At 36.0% G+C, this 22,227-nt stretch overlaps 1 protein-coding gene across 5 annotated transcripts; it reads right to left on the bottom strand.

Moving 5' to 3' along the window:
• Positions 3,536-19,544, bottom strand: LOC109838006. Of its 5 annotated transcripts, none has more exons than XM_020406416.1 (5): positions 19,333-19,544; positions 6,876-6,935; positions 6,351-6,417; positions 6,170-6,258; positions 3,536-6,079 (listed from the first exon to the last, which is right to left on the bottom strand). In XM_020406416.1, the coding sequence occupies exon 5, from the start codon at positions 6,016-6,018 to the stop codon at positions 4,678-4,680; it is 1,341 nt and encodes a 446-aa protein (XP_020262005.1). In that variant the 5' UTR covers positions 6,019-6,079; positions 6,170-6,258; positions 6,351-6,417; positions 6,876-6,935; positions 19,333-19,544; the 3' UTR covers positions 3,536-4,677. The 5 variants fall into 5 exon arrangements, with proteins under 5 accessions (XP_020262005.1, XP_020262008.1, XP_020262003.1 ...); XM_020406419.1 differs by having other exon boundaries at positions 6,355-6,417; XM_020406414.1 differs by lacking the exon at positions 6,876-6,935.

Raw genomic sequence — 22,227 nt, 5'->3', positions numbered from 1 at the left:
TTGTTGCTCCACTATTGAATTCTCTATATTGTATTTGTATATTCCAATGTACATGTGTGATAAATTGCTTGGTTTATTAATGAGCATTTCTGAATAACTATCAAATAATACAAACACAAATGTGTTAAACATATATTTGCAAATAATTATCGAACATCAAAATAAATAAATGAATCAAATTTGAAATGAAGAGACGAAACCCGGATTTGGAAGATTCACAAATGAATGGATCACTGCAATTAAATCTGGATTATATTAAGAAGCAAATCAAGACTTTAATTGGAATCTTACTTAGCTACATTATACGTATTGAACATGCACAAAATGTGGAAGATACTGATATACCATAACTGATTGTAACTATTCTTCCATAATTAGACTATAATTTATCTAGGATTCTGCTCTTTGATCAATAAAATTAAGAAAATATAGAGGAATTTCCCCTCCTTCTTTAAGCTTCTCTCTCTTCTTCATATTATTTCCACAATTTAATATTGGTACCAAAGCAAGTTTTCAAAGCTAAAAGTCTATTTACATCTAACTCTGGGTACAACGTATTCTCAACAACTAATCCCACAGTTTTGGTGGCCTATTCTCGATAACTAATCTACCGTGAACATTTCTTCAATTGCATCATTTTCAAGAGTTTTGCTATCACATGGTCTCCTAAGACTCTCTACCTAGTATTCTTCCTTCATTGACGTTGATGGTCGCCTCAAATTATCAATCTCAGTGACATTCACACCTCAATGTGAGTCTTCTCCGGTTCGTTGTGATAAGATTCTGCTCTTGTCTTCTGGTTTCTTGTTGTGCTGCCTCTCGACATTGATTTTATTTCGAAAAGTTATCTACCGTCTTATTCGGTTGCTCTAATTTCCCGTCCATAGTTACACGATATGTGGTACGTAGAGGGCCGTGGTACGACATTAGATATGCAATTTGCCACTTAGAAACTTTGGAGTTAAGCGAGGAAGCTTGCTTCAGTATTTGGTCAATGGTAACTTTTTTGGGTGCACTTACAATTTTCCAATGTGTATAGTATTAGAAACTAGAAAAGCTAAATATGCATTTTAATATTTTTAAATGGTAACTTTTTTGGGTGCACTTACAATTTTCCAATGGTTTTATTGAGCCGGATGACATCTTGGTATCTACGGATCATCTAGTTTCTTACTATTTTCTATTTTAAATAAATTATGAGATATAGTTGTTTTAGCAATAAGGACAGAAGCCAACAAAGTTGTGAAAAGGGAAAATATGGACTTGTTACTTAACCATTGTTCACATGAACAGTATGTGACAGCAGCCATTAGATTTACTTTCTTTTTTAGGAATATACTTATTTGGTTTATACAAGGCTAAAGTGTTGTTTAGGATGGCATAATGCAACACTTTAAGAGCTGAAACCGATGAATGATTGGATGAAGATTACAGTCTTCATATCATTCCCTCTTCCTGTCATCTAACTTTCTTTTTCTCTACTTCCTCTTCTTACATCCATTAAAGTAGGTTTATTGCTCTAGAATCCCTTGACTCTATAAAAACTAGGGTAAAGTTCAGAAAAATCCCCTATAAATTTAGGAGTTTATGACAAGACCCGGAAAATTGTGGAACTGTCACTTTAACCCCCAATAAGTTTTTCCAAGAAACAGGAGGTTGCATACCGTATCCAACTTTAGAAGTATCCCGAATTCCGAATTTCTTTCCTCTCTTGTACCCTGCCAACAATAAGAGGTTGTGCCCTAGATATCCTCTTGTACCCTGCCAACAATAAGAGGTTGTGCCCTAGATATCCTTAGGACGGAAAAGCATGTCCATATCAAACAAGACCTATCTGTGTCACAGGATGCAAGAACAATTTAATCTCTCCAATGTCATTCGGAACTCTAGATATAGACTTGGTGACTGAGTGAACCTTATGATCCAACAAAGCAACGGTTTCAGCTTGCTGATAGTAATAATTCTCGCTTTTGCATTCATGATGTATCAACTTACAGCATACTCCACTTTCTCTCCCTCATACGTACGCTCTTTCAACTTTCATCTTTAACAGAACAGATAGATCTTGATGTATTTGTTTGACAAAGAATGGATCAGTGACCTTTTATATGGCTAGTAGCTTTACAATAAAAAAGTATGTCATGATAAATTGTTACAGACATTGATTACGTGCTCATGGCAATGAGATATAATTTCTCATATAGAAATATGTATGGGATGCCTGTGTGGTCCAATTTATAGTTACAGATTTGTTTTGATAAACATGCTGCATATAGGAAATTCTATAGTCATTAAAATTTCTGAAAGCTATTTGCTGCATGCATTTCATGCCGCTTCTACAGGCATATCATGTATGCATCTGAAGTTAAGCAGGTCATATGATCAATCCTGCTGGAGTACGATTACCTGTGAAGAAATGAATATTTTCTGGTCATGTACTAGAAACAATGTTGCATGGGCACATCTAACTGAAGCTGTACCCGTGTCGTACCCGTAACCCAACACCGAAACTTCAGTGGACACTTCTAGGATATTTCCATAAACTTATTTAAATATGTAGTAAATTATATAGGAGTGGCTGTTTTAATTTAAAACAATCGTCAAATACTTCTTGGATGTATATGCTACACTTGACACGCAATTCTTGAAACTCGTTTGAGAAAATTTGGGTTCGTTTCAGCCCGTACCTAGTTCAAAACCATGATTATAGGTCTTTTGGATATCAAGTTAAAAGGACAAGAAATTTTCTAATCTATAAATCTATAAAAGAAACATACAAATGCTATAGGAATTTTATTTCATAGGACAATTGAAGTAATAATATCCAGCTCGTATGAATTATTATTTTATATACATATAACGTGTAGTCATGTTCTTGTATGCCAACTTTTACAAATTTTCAGTGTCCCTTACTTGTACCCATGTAGCTTAGACTAGAAATATGATTCTCCCACCCATGTGTTTAATTGTCACCTACATTTAGTTTGACCAAATGTATCTGTACAATGCCTGACCGTCCATTGCACAAATCTAGCATGCAAGTGCCACATAAAAATATAAATGGACTACTTTACTTGATTATCGCATTTTCTGCAGTCTTAAGATATTGCAACACGATTAAACAATTATCAGGATTTAGCTAATCACACATTGTTACACGCACTTTTTCAGTTCAGTGGGGCTTGGATCTGGTCCTTTATGGACTGAGGAGTTATTAGAGAATAAAAAAATGAAAATGTATTCTGGTACTAGTAACAGTAGTAAAGATCAGCATGTATACCATTTATTCCATCTTTGGTTAGACTTTAATTGGCTATTTTTATATTATCCATGATCTTAGTTTTTTTAAAGAATGATCTAAGAGTTTATTGATATGAAACAAATTTATTTTTAAATTATATGCCACAGGTGAAAAGTTATACAGATTGTAAAATATGTCTTCAGTTTTCTTAGACAAGGGAATTGCATTAGTTCCTTGCATAGACAAAGGCTGGGGGTGGGGCCGTGGGGGTTTATACTAGAGATTTGAGATCATGGTTTTCCTTTCAGAAGGAAGCATCAAGCACTTTATTTCCTACTTGATGGCATAATATTTGAGTAGGTCCATTTTTCTTAACATTCTCAACAATGTTCATGTGGTCTGAGAGGCAACTCAGAGCATTAGGTTACTGCATTTATACTTTCAGAATTATTAATGTTCTTCATGCTTGTTGAAACCAATAATAGCTCACTTTTCTTCTTCTCCTTCCTTCAAAACTGTGACTTCATATTGTGAAAGGTCTATTACTTCACTTAAGTTCTTAATCATAGTAGAAGAAAGAGAGCCAACAAACATAAACTTTCCATAAAAGGTTTTACACTATTAAATTTGTTTCCATACCCTCATATTCCAGTTGATATTTGCAAAAGACATACTATAATCAAGTTGCCTTCTTGTAACTGAATTATTGCTACTTGTTACTCGCACTACTATAATCAACTAATCAAGTGGCTTTCTTGTAACTGAATTCACTGTTCTTTACAAAATATTGCGTGCTCCTTCGATCCTCAAAATTTATTCCCCTTTTTCCTTTGTTTGGAGAAAGACATATAATACTGCATCATGGAAACTCTCGTGAAGCGAAAAAATACCTCAAAGTGAAGGAAAGAAGCTCGTAAAGGGGAAAAAACTCTTGTTATGCAAAGGGATCAGAATGAGCCTCCACAATGTTAGTAGTATGTCATGGACTTGAGTTGTATGATGAATGCATCAGCAGCACTCCTGTATTTTAATCCTAAACCCCGATGGGAGGTTTAAACCCATGACCCCCCACTTAGGAAGAAATGGTAATACTGCATGAGCTAAGCTTAATTAATAACATAAATCTTGTGCTACAAGGAATATATGCCCCTGTGTCTGAAGTGGTTAAATATCTATGTGCATGTAGTTGCATTCCTACTGTGTACACTAGGCTCGCAAAGTATTTGTGAATTGTAAGACTGACTAAGGAGGTTATTGGAGATAAAACATACACATTTATTTATTTGTTTGTACTATTTTATATTGCCCCCTGAGTAATAGAATTATTTCTTCTTATTCTGCTTTGTTAGCTGGTTTAAGAGCATACGTGAAGGAAACTTGTAAGACCAATATAACATCGACAATTTATAACTGAATTTCTTAATGAAGATATTCGCCTAGAAGGAGATGCTGCAAGTTAATAACTGAACGGAACAAAAATAGATTATTAGATTGTGGGGAAAGTTAAGTGACCTTTTGAAGAACGCAACTGCAGACACTGTTGTTGAAGTGTTTAGCTGAAGGGACCCATCCCAGAGCTTCTCTACTATCAATGGTGACGTTTTCTCAGAAACTGACTGATTAAGTTCTTCCAAATTTATCAGCTGCCTATCATTAGGCTCTACTAATCTGTTTGCAAGACCATCAATACTTATAAGCAAGCTTTCCTCCCCAGATTGGTGACATGTATTTTTAGAAGTTGACTTTGCATCCTGCTGGTAAAGATTTTCTTCAAAACCAACATGATCCGGCCATCTCTCCTTAGAAGAAGATTCAGCATGCACTGGCAATAGAGATTTCGGTGGATCCATCTTTTCCTTATGATCCATCTTTTCCTTATGATTCAAGTCAGAACGCAAGTCGTCATGGTTATAAGAACTTTCAGATCTTATCAAAGTATCATAGTTTTGATAACTCTCATAAGCTACCCTCCCTTCACTGAGCGCAGGTGCTCGTACAGGCTGTGTTTCGCCGACTGAAATAGCAAACGGCCCACTTTTACAGAACTTGTGCCCATCTCCCATATCAGAATGAAAATTCTCATTAACCACCATCAAACTAGACGAACAAGTTGTCATATTATTCAAAGGTGTTCTCAATGGATACAGATATGGATTGGATAGAATCCTATTATGTTCATCACTATCTAACCTAGAAGCAACCTGAGACATTTCTGTTAGACCGCTACAGTGCCTATAATATGATGGGAATTTGCTCGGTTCATATTGGATAGTATTACCAGAAACAAGCTGTTTAGAATCTTCATTTTTACAAATTTCATGAAGAGTGTGGACTGGAAAGGATTGCAAGCCACTTAATGAATCTTTTTTGCTATTCTCCTCTTTTGTTTCTGATGTCGAACTGCCAGTATTATAAAACTGGAAGGCCCTATATTGAGATTCAGGATTGCTGGGATTAGACTGTTCTGAATTGTGATTAAATAGCATTTGGAAATTCAGTGGTGGAGTTAAAGCTACATTATGCTGTGATGCATACTCTCTCTGCAGTGGATGCCCCACTCTACCTCCAATATTTCCCAAGAATCTTGCAGAGAAATCATCATGACCTACATCCGTATCCGTCGATTTTCTTTTCTTTGTTACCTCAGCAAAAAATTGTCCATTTGAACTAGAAGGTGGGGATCTCATGTTCTTTACAAAAGGGGTCTGATGACTGACAGAATCAAAATTCAAATTCTGGTTGTTGCACATCCAGTTGTTTTCTCTCTTGTCCCACATTTTTCATAATACTTAGACAGTTGAAGATCCTCAATTAGAAATGAGAACCTTAATGACATATCTGTAGTGAAAACAATAGACCAATCAGGAAGCAATGAAGTCAACTAGTAGTTGCCAATCATTACAAATCACAATGTTTAACGCAAGAAACCTGCGACACTTCGGCTGATGCAATGAAGCAGCAGACAACTCTGAGAAAGTAAACCTTCACATGTGACCAAAAACTTCAGTAGCTAGCATCTGAATTGGACAAAAATTACACAAGGACATCAGCAACATCCCCAGAGTGAAAGAGCTTAAATAGAAAGAGAACAATATTAGGTCGGACTCACTGACATACAAAACACGATCTTAAGTCAAGATTGACAAGCCAACAATGGTAACGGAGCATCTCAGGACCTGCAGCATTGTCAAAGATATGTCCATGAGTGGCAACGGCAAATAATGGAAGAGTATCTCGTGATCAAGTTTATGGAAAGTGGAAAGCAGAGCGAAGTAACAAGGTGCCGCTTAGGTTTTGGGGGCTTAAGCAGGATTTAGCGGAATAAAGTGCCATATCAAATTTTTAACTTTTAAAATATTTAATAGGGACAAAAGTTCCAAAATAAGGGGGGAAACCCAAAAATTAAAAAAACAAGAAAAGTGAAGGGTAAAAAAATCTACAAATGCATATATGATGTTTATATAGATTCTAAGCATGAAATGGAATGCGTAACGATACTTAGATGAAATCGAGCAATAGTATTAAATAATATATAATATTATAATGTGATAACTAACATGGTGTTTGATATTCACATAGAATACTCAACAAGTTTAATGACTTAATGTAAACTATTAAAGGGAGGAAAACATACCTATTAAATACAATCATCACTATATTGCTCCGGGATTCTTCCAAACTTCAAGTAGAATCCCTTTAGGAAAAAGGGGGAAATCATGTAAACATGGGAAAAAATCACGTAAAGCAGTCCAACCACTTAACACCAGTGTTTGGGCAGCTTTTAGGCTGTTTTTGGTTGCTTTAAGCCGCCTTTAGGCCCTTCTGAGTTGGAAGCGCTTTTGAACAGCTTTTCGGCCTTAACGGAGTGGCAAGGTGCCTCTTCCAATTTTTTAGCACCTCATTCCGCATTTAACATTGCTCATGACAATTGAGGTGCTTTACCTTACTAAATGAATTTAAAGGAAAAAACGAACAGAAAGAATTAATAGCAGATTCCCTAAACTTATGTGAAGTTGTGAACCGTTACCTTAGAAGGGTTTCCCAGCTTCATACTTGAGAGTGTGAGGGTGCGCGAGAGGGAACAACAAACTAAGTGGCAAACATTTATATAAGCTTTCAGTAGAATATTTCGTAAATTTTAAGAGGTCAACAACCCCTAGTAGCCTCACCCTACAGCAACATGTAAAATATCATTTTAAATTACAGCGGTGCACTTTATATATTATAATTAAATGGATTGCTTGACCTTCCAAAAAGATTAAAGCTCTTTTGAACTACTTGACCTTGGTCTAAGTTATAGAGCACAAACCAAGCCGCAAATCTTGATGCAACCTGAGGCCATAACTTATTCATTACTACCATGGTCTTGTGCTTCCCGGAGTAGTGATCTTGCATGTGCAGTGTCCCTCACATATTTCACAGTTGTTTTCTCTCATGCATTTTCTCAGCTCACAGATGGAAATACAACATGCACTTACATGGTCTCTTATAGGAAAACATGGCTGCTATTATGGCATCAACTCATTTATTGATAGCCCAATTACTTAGTGAGGACTGTCCATGAAGAATCCCTACGCAGACGAAAGCCCAGACCGTGCTTAAGGAAGGAGCGAGTAGAGGGCGGTAAAAAGTTGTTAATTTCTCTTCCACAAATTCCTGGAATGCAACATACTAGTAGTGTTTCCATTATGAGATGAGTAGATGTTATTGTAGAACAACCAGGGTCTGACATGTCAGATCAGCTATTTTGTATTGTCTTGCAATAGGAGCGTTAGAAGAGAGTATTAGTTTAGCATTGGTTTAGTCCCACATTGCGTATGAGACTAACTTGTAACTAATCCATCTCTATAAATAATAAAGTATAGAATGAGGGAAATGTTCTACAAGAAACACTTCTCTAAATCTTAACATGGTATCAGAGTCTCTCCCTAACCCTAATCCTAATACCAATCCAAATTCCTAAACCTAACCCTAACCCTAATTCCTACCGCTGCTGCTTTGTCCGCCGTAGGGATCTGTAGCCCTCGGATTTGATCGAAGACTGGTGGACGAAGAGATCCTCGTCGCCGTCGTCAGGGGTAATGAATCTGAACCCCTTGGTGCTGTTGAACCACTTCACTGTCCCCTTGGATTGCGCTTCCGCCATTGAAATCCTAACCCTAAGAGAGAAACAGAGAATGAATCCCCAAAATCCAATTCTCTCTCCCCTCTCTTTTCAGATCTGCGAGTTGTACTAAAATAAATAAATAATAAATAAATAAATAAATTATTATTTTATATTTATGTACATATATTTATTTATTTAACCTTCAGGTTAAATAATAAACCTTCGGGTTCCATGTTAACCTTCGGGTTCTTAAACTTGTTCAGCCTACTGGCTAATTCAATAATTATTATCTTGAATTTGGACATGCTATGATTATTTCCATTTTGGAGTACAACTTGTGGAGGATATTGTCTTGAACTCTACTCGTTTGTTTCATGATGGCCGGATCTGAGGAACTCAAGAATTCTGAGTTAACGGTCCAGGCGAAAGTTTCGGAGATATTTTCAGGTAAAATCACTGACCGAAAGCTTTATAGAATTAACTATTTCAAATGGAAGCATGTTATTAAAATCTACGTGGCAGGCCAAGGCAAAACTGGTCATTTGTAGACAGACCCTCTAGACGGACTCTCCTACTCCGACACCGGAATCTTGGACATTGGATGATAGTGTCCTCTTACATCAAATTCTTAATACTATAGAGCCTAAAATTCAGGATTTAGTTCTTCATTGTACGACAGTGAAGGAACTTCGGTGCTTTTTGCAAGATCTCTATGGGGTAGCAGCAATATTAATCGGGCATATGAAGTAATTCAAGAGTTGTTTCGTAAGAAACAGGATGGTAAACCCATGGATGATCATCATGGTGAGTTTAATCGTCTGACTGAGGAACTTCATCAGATTTTTCCTATTACTAGGGATGTAAAACAAATACAAAACCAATGGAACAAACTTATGGTACTCACCTACTTGGGTACCATCAATTCCATTTACTCCTCTGCTCGACCACAAATCATGAGGAGTTCCACCATTAGCTCTCTGCCTGAGACTTATCACTTTCTCTGACTAAGACTTATCACTTTCTGAAGAATGTTGTCCCTGCATAGCCACTTACATCCACTACGGATCGCTCTGCGCTTGCCACTCAGAGTTGGCAGTCTTATGGATGAGGAGGTCATACTAGTGGTCTTGAAAGAGGTAGAGGAAACTTTGAAAGAATGAGAGGTTACCACACTGGTCGTTCTGAGGACCGAGGTGGTCAACGAGGTGACCGTGGAGGTCCATCTCAAGGCGGACATGCTCATGACGATGACTAAGCGAAGACTTGTAACTACTGCCACCAGCCAGGACATCTCAAATATAACTATCCTGAATTGAAAAAGAAGAAAGCCAAGGGTGCTTACATGACCACTCAGGATAACTTCACCTCATCTAATAGTAAAAGTCAACCACAGTCACTCTACCATGATGCGGAGCTGCAACATCAATTTAGCAATTTCAATTATTCCAGCAAAACCAAAGTTCACAAACATCTTCCTCCTTATCCGCTACTCTCAAAAGTACAGGTACTACTTTATCTTTACTTACATCATCTTCGTCTAATACTTGGATTATAGATACAGGTGTCACTGATCATATGACTGAGAATCAATGTATTTTGTCATCTTTCTCCAACTACATCTAATTCAGTTATATTAGCTGATGGTTCACGTACACCTGTTCAGGGTGTCGGCAACACTAATCCTACTCCTAGTCTTCCTCTTTCCACCATATTTTATCTTCCTAGTTTTCCCTATAACTTTTTATCTGTTAGTAAGATTACTAAATCTCTAAACTGTACAGTAACATTCTTCCCCACACGTTGTCTTTAAAGACCTGATCACGAGAAAAACGATTAGGACGGGACATGAACAGAACAGCCATTATAAACTGGAATTGGGTGCCAAATATTTGGCTTGTATCGAAAACTATCAGCCTTATAATACCACTGTCAGCTAGGACATCCCTCTCTCTGTTCTCAAGCTTCTTAATCCCCTGTTAAAATATCTTTCCTCATTAAAGTGTGAGCTGTGTCAACTTGATAAACACCATCGTGTGTTTTATCCTAATCGAATCAATAACTAAGCTACTTAATTTTGTTCATTCTGATGTCAGGGGATCATGCCTAATAACTTCTAAATTGGGGCTCCGATACTTTGTCAGTTTTATGGATTATCACTCTCGTATTACCTGAATTTATCTTCTCAAGTCTAGGTCTGAAGTCATTTCCACATTTAAACTCTTTTATTCTGAAAATCAATTAATTCAAGTCTTCGATAAAAAATTTCCAATCTGATAATGCAAAAGAATATTTAGATAGCAACTTCATTAGTTTTCTTGAACATGGGATCCTCCATTAGTATTCTTGTATTTACACCCCTCAACAAAATGGAATTGTTAGACAAAAGAATAAACATCTCCTTGATATTGCTCGGACCTTGCTATTTCATCGCCACGTTCCCAAAAAATTTTAGGAGAAAGCTATCTTAACAGCATGTTACTTGATTAATCGAATGTCATCTTCTATTCTGCAAGATAAAATTATTTTTAAAGTTCTATACCCCAACGATGATCTCTTTCCGCTACCTCTAAAGATTTTTGGCTCTGTGCTTTGTTCATAATCACAGTCCAAATAAATAAAAGTTTAACTCTCGTTCTATTAAAAGTATTTTTCTTGGCTATTCCCGAAAACATAAAGGTTACAAGTGTTTCTGTCTGTCACTCAATCGTCTTATGTTATCTGTTGATGTAACATTCTTTAAAGATAAACCCAGTTATTCTAGTTCTTCATCTCCATTATCACCGGATGAGTATGACTATTTAATCTTGAAAGAGTCATTGGTTAACGGTGATGGTCCATCTGCTGACAACACTATTTGCGCTACTAGCAAAGACTCGGTTCGATTTAACAACCCAATTCAAGTTTATCATCGTCGTTCTACTCCAGCTCCTATGCCAACGTCAACCTCAGCACCACGGCCTCCGCCTGAATAACCTGAATCAGTAAGTGCACATTTACCCCTTTATGCGGAAGACCTTCCTATTGCACTTTGAAAAGGGACACGAACTTGTACTCAACATCCTATTTCTAACTGTCTCCTATGATCGTCTCTCCTCTACCTTTCGATCTTTTATTACTTCCCTCGACTCATATTTGGTTCCAAGCATGTGTTAGAAGCCCTGTCTTATTTCAAGTTGGAATCAAGCGATGCAGGACGAAATGAGGGTTTTACGACAGAATGAGACTTGGGATTTGGTCTCACTTCCATCAGAAAAGCAGGTGTTGGCTACAAGTAGGCGTACACTATCAAGTTAAATCCTGATGGAACTTTAGCACGCCTGAAAGCCCGACTGATTACTAAAGGTTATTCACAGGTGTATGGCTTGAATTATGTAGATACCTTCTCTCCGATGGTAAAAATGACATATGTTCGGATTTTTGTTTCGTTAGCAGCAACAAATCATTGGTCACTTCATCAGTTGGACATCAAGAATGCATTCCTTAATGGTATTCTAGATGAGGAAGTTCACATAAAGCAACCACCAGGTTTTATCGCTCAGGGGGAGAATGCGAAGGTGTGTAGGCTGAAGAAATCACTATATGGTCTAAAGTAGTCTACGAGAGTCTGGTTTAGATGTTTTGCGTCGTTTATTCAAAAATTTAGGCTTTGACGTGCATAGAAAGATCATTCTGTCTTCTGACGATTTCAAAATAGAAAACGAATTCTGCTCGTTGTCTATGTGGATGACATTATAATTACAAGGGGGAAAATGGATGCAAAGTCTTTGTGGGTTGTCTGTGGAACAACTATGCTAAAACTACACGAGTTAGCATTAAAGTTGATTGGGCATCCATGTTCCTCTTCTTGTTATGAGAGAAATTGGAGCTCTTACAAATTTATTCATTCTCTAAAGAGGAACAAAATGACTCCCCAATGAGTGGATGTTACGGAATATGTTTATCCAAATATCCGTCTTCTTTCAAGGATATCTTCGGAATATTCTAGAAAGACAAAGATGTGGGACATAGGAGGTGATGAACTTGAATCATTCAATGGTGCTGACATTTTAGAAGTTGAAAGCCTTTCTCTTGATGGACTGGAGCTTGAGGTCATTGTATTTGATCGGTATGAAATTGTTGAATGATGATTATCTTGGAACCGATTCTATGCATCTAACTTTTGAGATATGCTAGTAAGTAGTAAATTTTTGGGATATAGATCAAACTTTTGAGAGTATATTTGCACTTTTAAACAATATACTTGTAATATTTTGAGAGCTGCTTCTAACACTTTGGGATATAGTTAACTTGTGAAGTTATGCTTGTAACTTTTGACTCTTGTTTTGCAAGATAACTTGTACTTTTGTATGCTCATGATAAAAGTAATTGAAAATTGGAATTTGACATTATCTTCAAATCAAGTATATTTATTATTGACCACACAAGTCAAGATCACATAACATACAACTTGATCTATTTTTCTCTATGTTTCTCCTCTTTCTTTTCTTTATCATTGTTGTCTTCAGCTCTTCAAAAGATTGTTACAGTTCCCTTCTATTTATTCACACCTGCAACAAGCACTTTCCTTTAGTTTATTATATATAATCTATACTTTACATTATAAAAAATGTATGAAAATATAATAGGTATTTAATTAAATATTGATCTAAAGTGATTTAGTAATCTCTCACACACACATATATATTCAGTCGTGTCCTCGTACCCTATTTTTTACAAATTTGTTGTGTCCTATACCCATACCCGTATCTATGCAACACATAACCTACCTATATGAGTTGCGGCCCTTTTGGGCATATGAGATATAGCCCTTTTCAGCATATTAGATCTAGCAAGCAGCCTATTGTAACATTAGGTTTCTATTCCCAGAAATGTGTTAAGTAATGTGTTTTCACGTTCCCATGCTATTGCACTATACATCATAGCCTTAATGGGACCTATGAGGTGGTTCTCGTAACTATGTGAACAGCTCATCGAGATTTGAGATTCAAATTTTCGATTGTGAATTTGACAACCCCATAATAATTTTGTTTTGCACAAATTTTCATATTTTGTTTGCCTAGTGATTATCTTGACTGCAAAGATTTAATTTAGGGATTCAAGATATAATCAATTATCTTTTAAGAAAGAATCTAAATTATTGTGTTTCTTTCTTGACAATATTAACAATGAGTTCCATGCAAAGTTATGTCATTTCAGAACTACATGTGCAAAACTTATTCACCATTTGTGGAAATAATTATTTTGTTAAGAATATAAAACCTAGTAGGAAATGTTCTCACTAAGCTGTAACTCACCTCATCCTTTTCAAAAAAAAAATTATAATTCAGCGTAGCTTCGTGTATTGACTGGACTTTTGGGATGAAGGCTTTGCCACGTGGCGTTATAGAGAAGCCTTACTTCTGTATCATAAAGAAGCATTACTTTTGTGAAATGCATATATCGGTGATTTTCGAGTTGTAAGTACTAGTTGTGTATGAAGTTTGCTCTGAACTTTTATCATTCGCAAGTTTTATTCTTGCTATGCGATATGAAATCCCAAGCTTGACACATGCATGAGATTTGTCTTGTGCACGGGTCACCGCTCATACTCCGTATTTATCTTCTGCTGCTATTTCAAAGACGTGACAATAAGCTAGTATTAGAGCCTAAGTTTTAAAGTTATGGGTTTTGTAGCGAGCGTTCACATAGTATACATATGTAAGATGAGGGTACCGTATTAATTAATTATTATGTGACATATATATAGAGGAATACGGGTATACTTAGTACTAAGCACCATATTTGGTGATTGGTAATGATGTGGCCAATATTCATCCACTCATCTAATAAAGGGAGGACCATGTTCAAACAAGGACATTTAAATATGTGAATGAGAACCATCCATGTCACTATCAAGCACCAATCCGGATGGTACCAAGTATGCTCATTTTTCTCTCATATATATACATGTGTGTGTATATTAGAGGTTAATGGTTATCAAATGTCATGAGGAAATTCTCTCACATAAAATGATGTGGCACAATCCTAATCAAGTACAATTATGCGGCTTTCTCTCCTCCTTTAGTCACTTGGTGGAGATTGAGACACATTATTGCTATATGAGGAAATCCCCTCACATAACAAGGATGCACATTTTTCGCATATATATATATATATACACACACATATGTCTATGTATATATGTAATATATATATACATATAATGTATATATATAGAGAGAGAGAAATATTGGTATGCTTGGTACCAATCACAAATTTTGTGCTTGGTAGTGATGTGTCACATCCCCATCCACTCATTACCCATGTGAATGTGGTCCCACATTTGAATGAGTGAAGGGAGATGTGACACCTCACTACCAAGCATATCTTTTTGTGCTTGGTACCAAGCATACCCATATTTCTCATATATATATAATGTATATATATATATATAATAGGAAACTTTTTCTAAAAAGACCCTTTTTAAAAAAATAATTAGCAAAAACAACTTTTTCGCTAAATAATTAGCAAAACGGGCCTTTTTTCAGCCAGCTCACCAATGCGGGCAAAAAAGATGTCGATTTCACAAAATTTGGTGTAAAAAAACATGGGACTACTAGTCCCGTGTGTAGCGTTCGCTAGTCACCTCATAAGCACAACCCAGAAACAAGGTTTTAAATGTCGGCCGACATGTCCGACATATCGGTTTGAGGGCTTGACCGACACGACATGGACGTTTTCAACTCGTATGTCGGTTTTCAGGGCCAAATTAGAAATATTAGGGTCATATCGGGCATATCGGCCTATTTTTTAGCTTTAAAAAACCGGCTGATATGATACCTTTTTTAAAGGTTTGTTTTTTATTATCGGGTTTGGGTTTAGTGATAAATACCCAAACTCGTTTGACCCGTTCTCATGTTTAAGGATTTCTTATGAACCCGATAGAAAGAATTTATGAACGCAAATCCATATATTATTTACTTTTTTATATGTTTAGTCTATAGAATTTATAAAGTATGCTTATATTGAATTTATGAATGCTTAGATTACATTTAGGACATGATATTATACATATGCGCCCACCCGATATGGCAATCCGATATTTAGTCAATGTCTCCCGATATATCCCCGATTTTCGCTATCCGACATGGATTTCAGCCATCCGACATGAACCCGACATCCGATGTTTAAAACCTTGCTCTCAACTTCTCTCTCCCTTCTCTCAAAAATATTAGGCGATCTCAAAAACATTAGGCGATCTCAGGTACGAAGTTGTCTTTCTCTGTCTCCTCTTTCTCTCCTATGTTCCTGTACTCTCTCTCTCTCTGACCTCTACCTATATCTAATGTCTCTAAATATTGTATATCATTATTCATGACGTAATTTCTTATGTTTAGAATACATTAAATATATTTTGATTAAATATTACAATATTATGTTACATATGAACATCATCCGATAAGACACCCCGATATTTTTCACATACACCAATATATTTCCAATTTCCGCAATCCGATGTGGATTTTGGCCATCCGATATTTTTGATATTTAATACATTGCTTACACTTAAGTAGACCCAACTGACCTTGCTCCAAACATTTTGGCTATTAACTGCTCTGCGATAAGCTGTGTAAACCTTTGATAAACCCTGAAAGAATTCACATTTTAAAAGCTGTTTGGAACCCATCTGGTGAATACGAACATTAGTCAGATGTTGGACTATGCATGATCTTAGTTTGAACTGCTTGACCTCTGCAGCAATTGTCAAACCCGAAGAAGTAAAGATGTTTGTCACGAGCAGCTTTGCTTGCCTTTATGGAAGTGGGAACCTGCCCTGCATCCAGGGATCTAATGGGGGATGAAAAAAGTCCTCCCTGCCACTGTTAATATTCAATGAAATGGAGGTAGGCGTGAGCACTACAGAGACACAAGCTTGTCACATGAGCCAAATCTACATAAAGTGCACCAGTACTCAAAACTTCAGAAAATATCGACTCCTACGGAAAGATACCTGGCAAATATCATCTGAAAATTTTAGGAGATATAAGTTCAAATACCTGGTTTATAATCTCATGTTTCTCAAAAGACATGTAGATTACAAGAAAAATTAAACGCTTGGATTGAAGATAGTAAAAGTAAAATATACTTGTGATAGTTTTCTTTAAACAAGTCAAATTTCGGCGAGGCATTGATTGCACAGTACTTTGGGTCCGTAGTGTTGTCAGCTTCCTCCTGATTTGTGATAGGTGGTAGCTTGATCTTGTTACCTTCAAGGAGGGATTCGAAGATGGCTGGAACGTCTTCGTCCTTGAAAGAGTACTCTTTTTAGAGTCTCGAACCCGAAGTCTTTTGCTGCCTTCGAGATTGCTGTTGTGATGCTTGATTAGCTCCACCAGCAGCTGCAGGTACCTTGCCCTTACCACGAGAGGCGAAGTTTGAGTCCAACGGATTAACCGTCGGTTGGTTCCTCTCGGCTTTCTTCCTTCTAAGGAATCGCTCAGCCTGCTCCCCTCGATTACATTTAGGACATGATATTATACATATGCGCCTACCCGATATGGCAATCCGATATTTAGTCAATGTCCCCCGATATATCCCCGATCTCCGCTATCCGACATGAATTTCAGCCATCCGACATGAACCCGACATCCGACATTTAAAACCTTGCCCAAAAAACACACGGGACTAGTAGTCTCGTGTATTAAACAAAAACAACCTCTACTTGGCTCTCAACAAATGAACGAGGCTCATAACAAATACACGGGACTAGTAATCTCGTGTATTTGTCAGGATATATAACCCAATCGTACCTAAAAATTAGGACACAACCGCACTCTCTCAAAACTTATGATCCCTCTCTGCCCTTCCTTTGAAATCAACCCCGACCTCAACCTCAACTCTCTCCTGATCTCTCCCTCCCTCAACTCTCTCATGATCCCTTCCACAACTCTATCCCGCTCTCTCTCCCTCATCCTCATTCATCATATCCCACATCAGCTCCTCCCACAATTTTCTCTCCTCTACAAACCCAAATCGAGACTCATCCCCAAAATTTCTCTCTTGTTTCACTTTGATGCTGAACTCTGACACCGTCTAACCAATCCACTATTTTATGTTTATTTCATCATAAAATTTTATTGTCAAAATAAAAAAAAAACATATATAACATCAGCCAGAAATTAACCGGCACTCTTTTTCATTTATTCTTTAGCAAGAAGAACATCACTGACACAATTGACAAATCAAAACTAAACCGAACAAAGTAACTAGTTAACTAAGTAAGAAAATTCTCCAAAGGCCATCTAATTTGACAGAAATGAAAAATAACTAATCTTGTCGATTAGTAACTACAATAACAAGAACTTAATTATGACTTCTCACATCTAAGTCCTAACAAACAAACGTTATGATATATCAGTTCCTATCAATCAAGCATAACGATTACCTATATCATGACAATTTCATGATAAAAATTAAGGAAAATAAAACAATAATAGAGCAACTTTTGCTCTGATACCAATTGCTAGCAACGGAAGGTGATAACATATCACGCTACAAATCAGAAAATTTCTAGTTACTTATCTCACGTGATAAAATTAAAAAAACTTACGTTAGTGGTTCGCCAACTTGACAGTCAGTTTTCTAGATTTGATCTAGGCTCGATGAACTCCCCTCTCATCTAATGAAGGCAGAGTCTGCACCTCTTATAATCTCAAGACTTCTTGTAACCAGAGAAGATGGGAAGTCATGAGTTATTACAATATGACATATTTATAGGATCAAAAATTGTTATTATAATCCTAGTGGGATTCATCATAACATGAAATTTAAATATGCAAATATCTTAACCTCAGTTGATTATGTTTATCCTATTAGCATTAATTTCACTTGATTTGATATTTAAATAACTTATTTATAAGATATTTAAATCTTTGATAATATCAAGAACTATTAGATTACTAAATGTTAAGTCTACCGATTAAGAATGTTTACTTAAATTCACATATTAAAAAATTAAATTAACAAATAAATCATTGATTCAACTAACTGCAATTAATTGAAGCAGTCTGCCACAAGTCAAGTTATCACTAGTTCAGGCCGAAGTGAGATTCAATCAATTATTTACTCATACACATTTGATGGTTAGTCTAATAGTTAACGGATTTAGTCAATTCAGATTAAATTGACTCCCTGCTTGTAAATGCAATTATCCTTGATCCTTCCACTGTTTATTACTTGGTTTCATCTTTGCGATAAATAGTCATTGTCTTACCTATAGTCAACATCCAACCCCATAATAGATATTAGGAACAATTAACTCTTGCAAATCTAATCTGTTATGAAACATGGCCAGAAATTTGTACAAGTTCACTTATCCAAAATCACTTTGTGGATTCCCTATTGAAAACTCATAAGGTCTTGATGACGTTTGACTACACCCAACTCATCGCATTAGCAGATCGATAACTCCTAGGTCAGAGGATAAATTACATTGCATACACAACTTGGTTTTACTCTAACAATATCGATGTTTCATGTGATGAATCTTTATGGTCCAATCGTGAACGCATTCCTAATCACCCAATGCAAACTCTCGCCTTGTATCACGAGATTCGCAGTAGTGTTAACACACAATATGGGCCTATGACAGTTCTTTTTATGAAACTTTTCCAAGCTTAATATCAGTTGTTACAAAATTTAAAAGGCAAGGATACTATCTGATCTCCCGCAATTTAATCTTAATAATTCTAGGATATTAAGTAAAATAAAGTGCATCACATCACATTCAGTTTATTATATGAGTGTATTTGGGGAAAAAGCCCAACAGAGGGGCTTATCTAAGACTTCTCACTTCAACATTGAGTAGCCCAGATATAAAACCCTAAAAAAAAGGTCAGCATAAATTGCCGATAACCAAATACAATATTAGTTAATATCATTCAAATCTATGTTAAACCCTAGTATTTAACAAGAATAAGTAATTCTAGCAGAAAGAGGAACATACCTTGGGTGTTTCAAAAAAAACCCTAGCGAAAACTCAGGGCTTTTCCCAGAATTTCAGTATCCTCGACTTCGTATTCGTATTCACAGAGAGTCTGTTGCCATTATCACCCTCGATATCAACTCTGTCAGAGGAGGAGGAGGCGGCGGCGGTGGAGAGTGAGAGGCCAGTCGGAAAAGGGCACACCGAGAGCGAGAGAGTGAATTGGCAGAGAACCTCGGAAGTTATCGGGTATTAGGAGCTTTGCTTTCTGGGCCCAAGTAATAAACGGCCCAGTAAGTGCATGGGGACTATTGTCCATATCCGGTTTCACATTTATTTTCAGACCAGATATATGCTCCATGCTATATTATAAAACGGTTTTTCTATAGAGTGTTCATGGACACTCTATAAGGAAGAAGAAAGATAGAGAAAAATGAATAGCTCATGACCTCCCTAATTTACATTAATTTTTGTGCATAATTTATTTCTCTCTATCTCTCTCCTCTCTTATAGAGTACCCATGAGCACTCTATAGAAAAACCGATTATAAAAAACCAATTAAGGGTGCCATAAAGTTTGGACGATCTCGGAGATCGCCATGGAAAAGATAGTGACATAATGGTAAAATCATGGGGTCAAAGTAAGCAAGCAAACACATGTCCAAGTTCAAGCTCTTTGGGGCTAGGTGTATTTACACATAGACCCTTTAGAAAATTTTATTTGCAATGATCAATACATTTTATCCTCAATTCTTTCCCCTCTATGTATAGCACAAAAAATAATATTTTTCATGTAGAAAAACTATAAGAAACTTTTGCTAAAATGTGTTAAACAAAAGACCAATATTTATTTAAATAAAAAGAATCTCATTCTTTTCTCCTTATTTTGTGTACAAATACATGCACTTTGGACAATATTCTTAGTTATTTTTAAGCAATACAACTAAATACTCGCAACAGTATCATATCCATTGCATCACAATTACAAGTTTTAAATCTCATATTTTACAGCACATGCATTTATACATGCTAGAATTCTAGTTTATCAAAATAATTTGTGTGATGTTTGGATACTTATCTTTATATGTTAATAACTATATATGTGTGTGTACGAGATTAATGGATATCATATGCCATTAAGGGGATTCCCTCATATACAATGATGTTGCACAATCTATACCAAGTCAATAAAGTAGGAGAGAGAATGTCTCATAATCACACATGGTAAAGATTGTGTCATATCATTGTTTTTGAGGGAATCCCCTCATATGGGCATATCATACCTATATATATATAGAGAGAGAGAGCAATATAGAGGAATTTGGTACTAAGCGCAAGTTTTTGTGCTTATTAATGAAGTACTTCATTTTCATTCACTTATTCAAATGAGAGACCACATTGACATGAGTTGGAGAGTAGATGTAAATGAGACACCTCATTACTAAGCGCTCTCCTTCGGACGATTAGTCGTCGTTAAATCCTCTTACCGGCAATTGTCGTTCCTTCCTTTTTTTCTTCATCTTGATTCTTGTAACGCTGATCTTTAATCTTGCACGACGTCATCTTCTATCTTGCGAACTCGCTCCCGGATCCATCATCATGGCTCTGATACCACTGTTGGGGAATTTTAGTCTCACTGCCTACTACATTTGCGCAACTTGGAAGCCAACCCATAATTAACAAGATATAAAACAACCACAATTAAGAAGAAAGAACACAGAGATTTACGTGGTTTGGTCAACCAACTTTGACCTACGTCTACTGGCAACAATACGATAAATCCACTATGTATCAGGGAGAACTACAAGAAGAACCACTCAACTCTCATCTCTCAATCTTTCAACCTCACATACATAATCAACTCTATTATCTCCAAAGCCATCTCCTTACGATCTTTCGAACAGACAAAGACTGTGAAACCCTCTCCTAATAATGTAATATTTTGCACGGACAAAGACTATGAAATACTCGCCTCTCGCATAATATTCTTGAACCAGGTTACACCATCTGCTAACCCTAGATTACAGGAATATTAGCTCTCTCTTATCTGCTTAGTTTTTCCTCCAACAATAAAAATATATATATAGGGAAACCAAAACATTATCTCTAGCCTAACTTCCTAATTAGAATAGGATTCAAACTCCTAATCATGATGAAACACAATCTCCTAATCATAATAAATCTCTAACCATATCTAATTCTCATAAAGTTATACAAAGAATCAAAGACGCAATCCTAACATTATTTTGATAGTTTTTCTCACTTATGTCTCTAAACTATAGCATTATAATTATTTATTTTCTTTAATGTTCGATTCATGAGCTACACTCAATTTAAATTCTTATGCTGATAATTGAATTGACACGAAACAAATGTAATTCGAAGCTAATTTAAATTATCATGTTATTTGGACCCACATAAAACCAAGCTTGACCTGAGAAAGTATAGTGTTGTAAAAGTGAAAAACACTTCAAAAATAGCATTGTAAAAGGAAGATGGCTAATTAAAAGCTAATAAGACAAAATAATTAGTTAAAATAGGCTAAAATAACATAAAAGAGAATATAGAGTTTATTCCTAATCTGTTATAGACTTTAAAAAAGTCATAATAAGCTAAAGAGTAATGCTAACTCTAGCACACTTTCATATGATAAAAGCATCCACATAAGCATATAAAAATATTAAAAAGTTCATAAAAATCTCTTTTAAAGATTCTTAATTTACTCAAAAAATAAATTATCTATAAAATATTCAAAAAATAGTGACCTTCATTCCTTTTGTTTATTTTTTAGTGAGCTGACATGTAATACCCCAACCCTTGAGAGGGTGATGTGATTAGTATTAATAGATTTGATTAGAATACTCATACCACCAAGATGCATCTTCTTTTCGGGAACTCAACTCTTAGAAACTCCAAA

The sequence above is a fragment of the Asparagus officinalis genome, chromosome 4 (genome assembly GCF_001876935.1).
Source record: "Asparagus officinalis chromosome 4, Aspof.V1, whole genome shotgun sequence".
NCBI classification, from domain to species: domain Eukaryota; kingdom Viridiplantae; phylum Streptophyta; class Magnoliopsida; order Asparagales; family Asparagaceae; genus Asparagus; species Asparagus officinalis.
The sequence above is the reverse complement of the archived record's forward strand: the minus strand, read 5'-3'. Positions and strand labels throughout refer to the sequence as shown.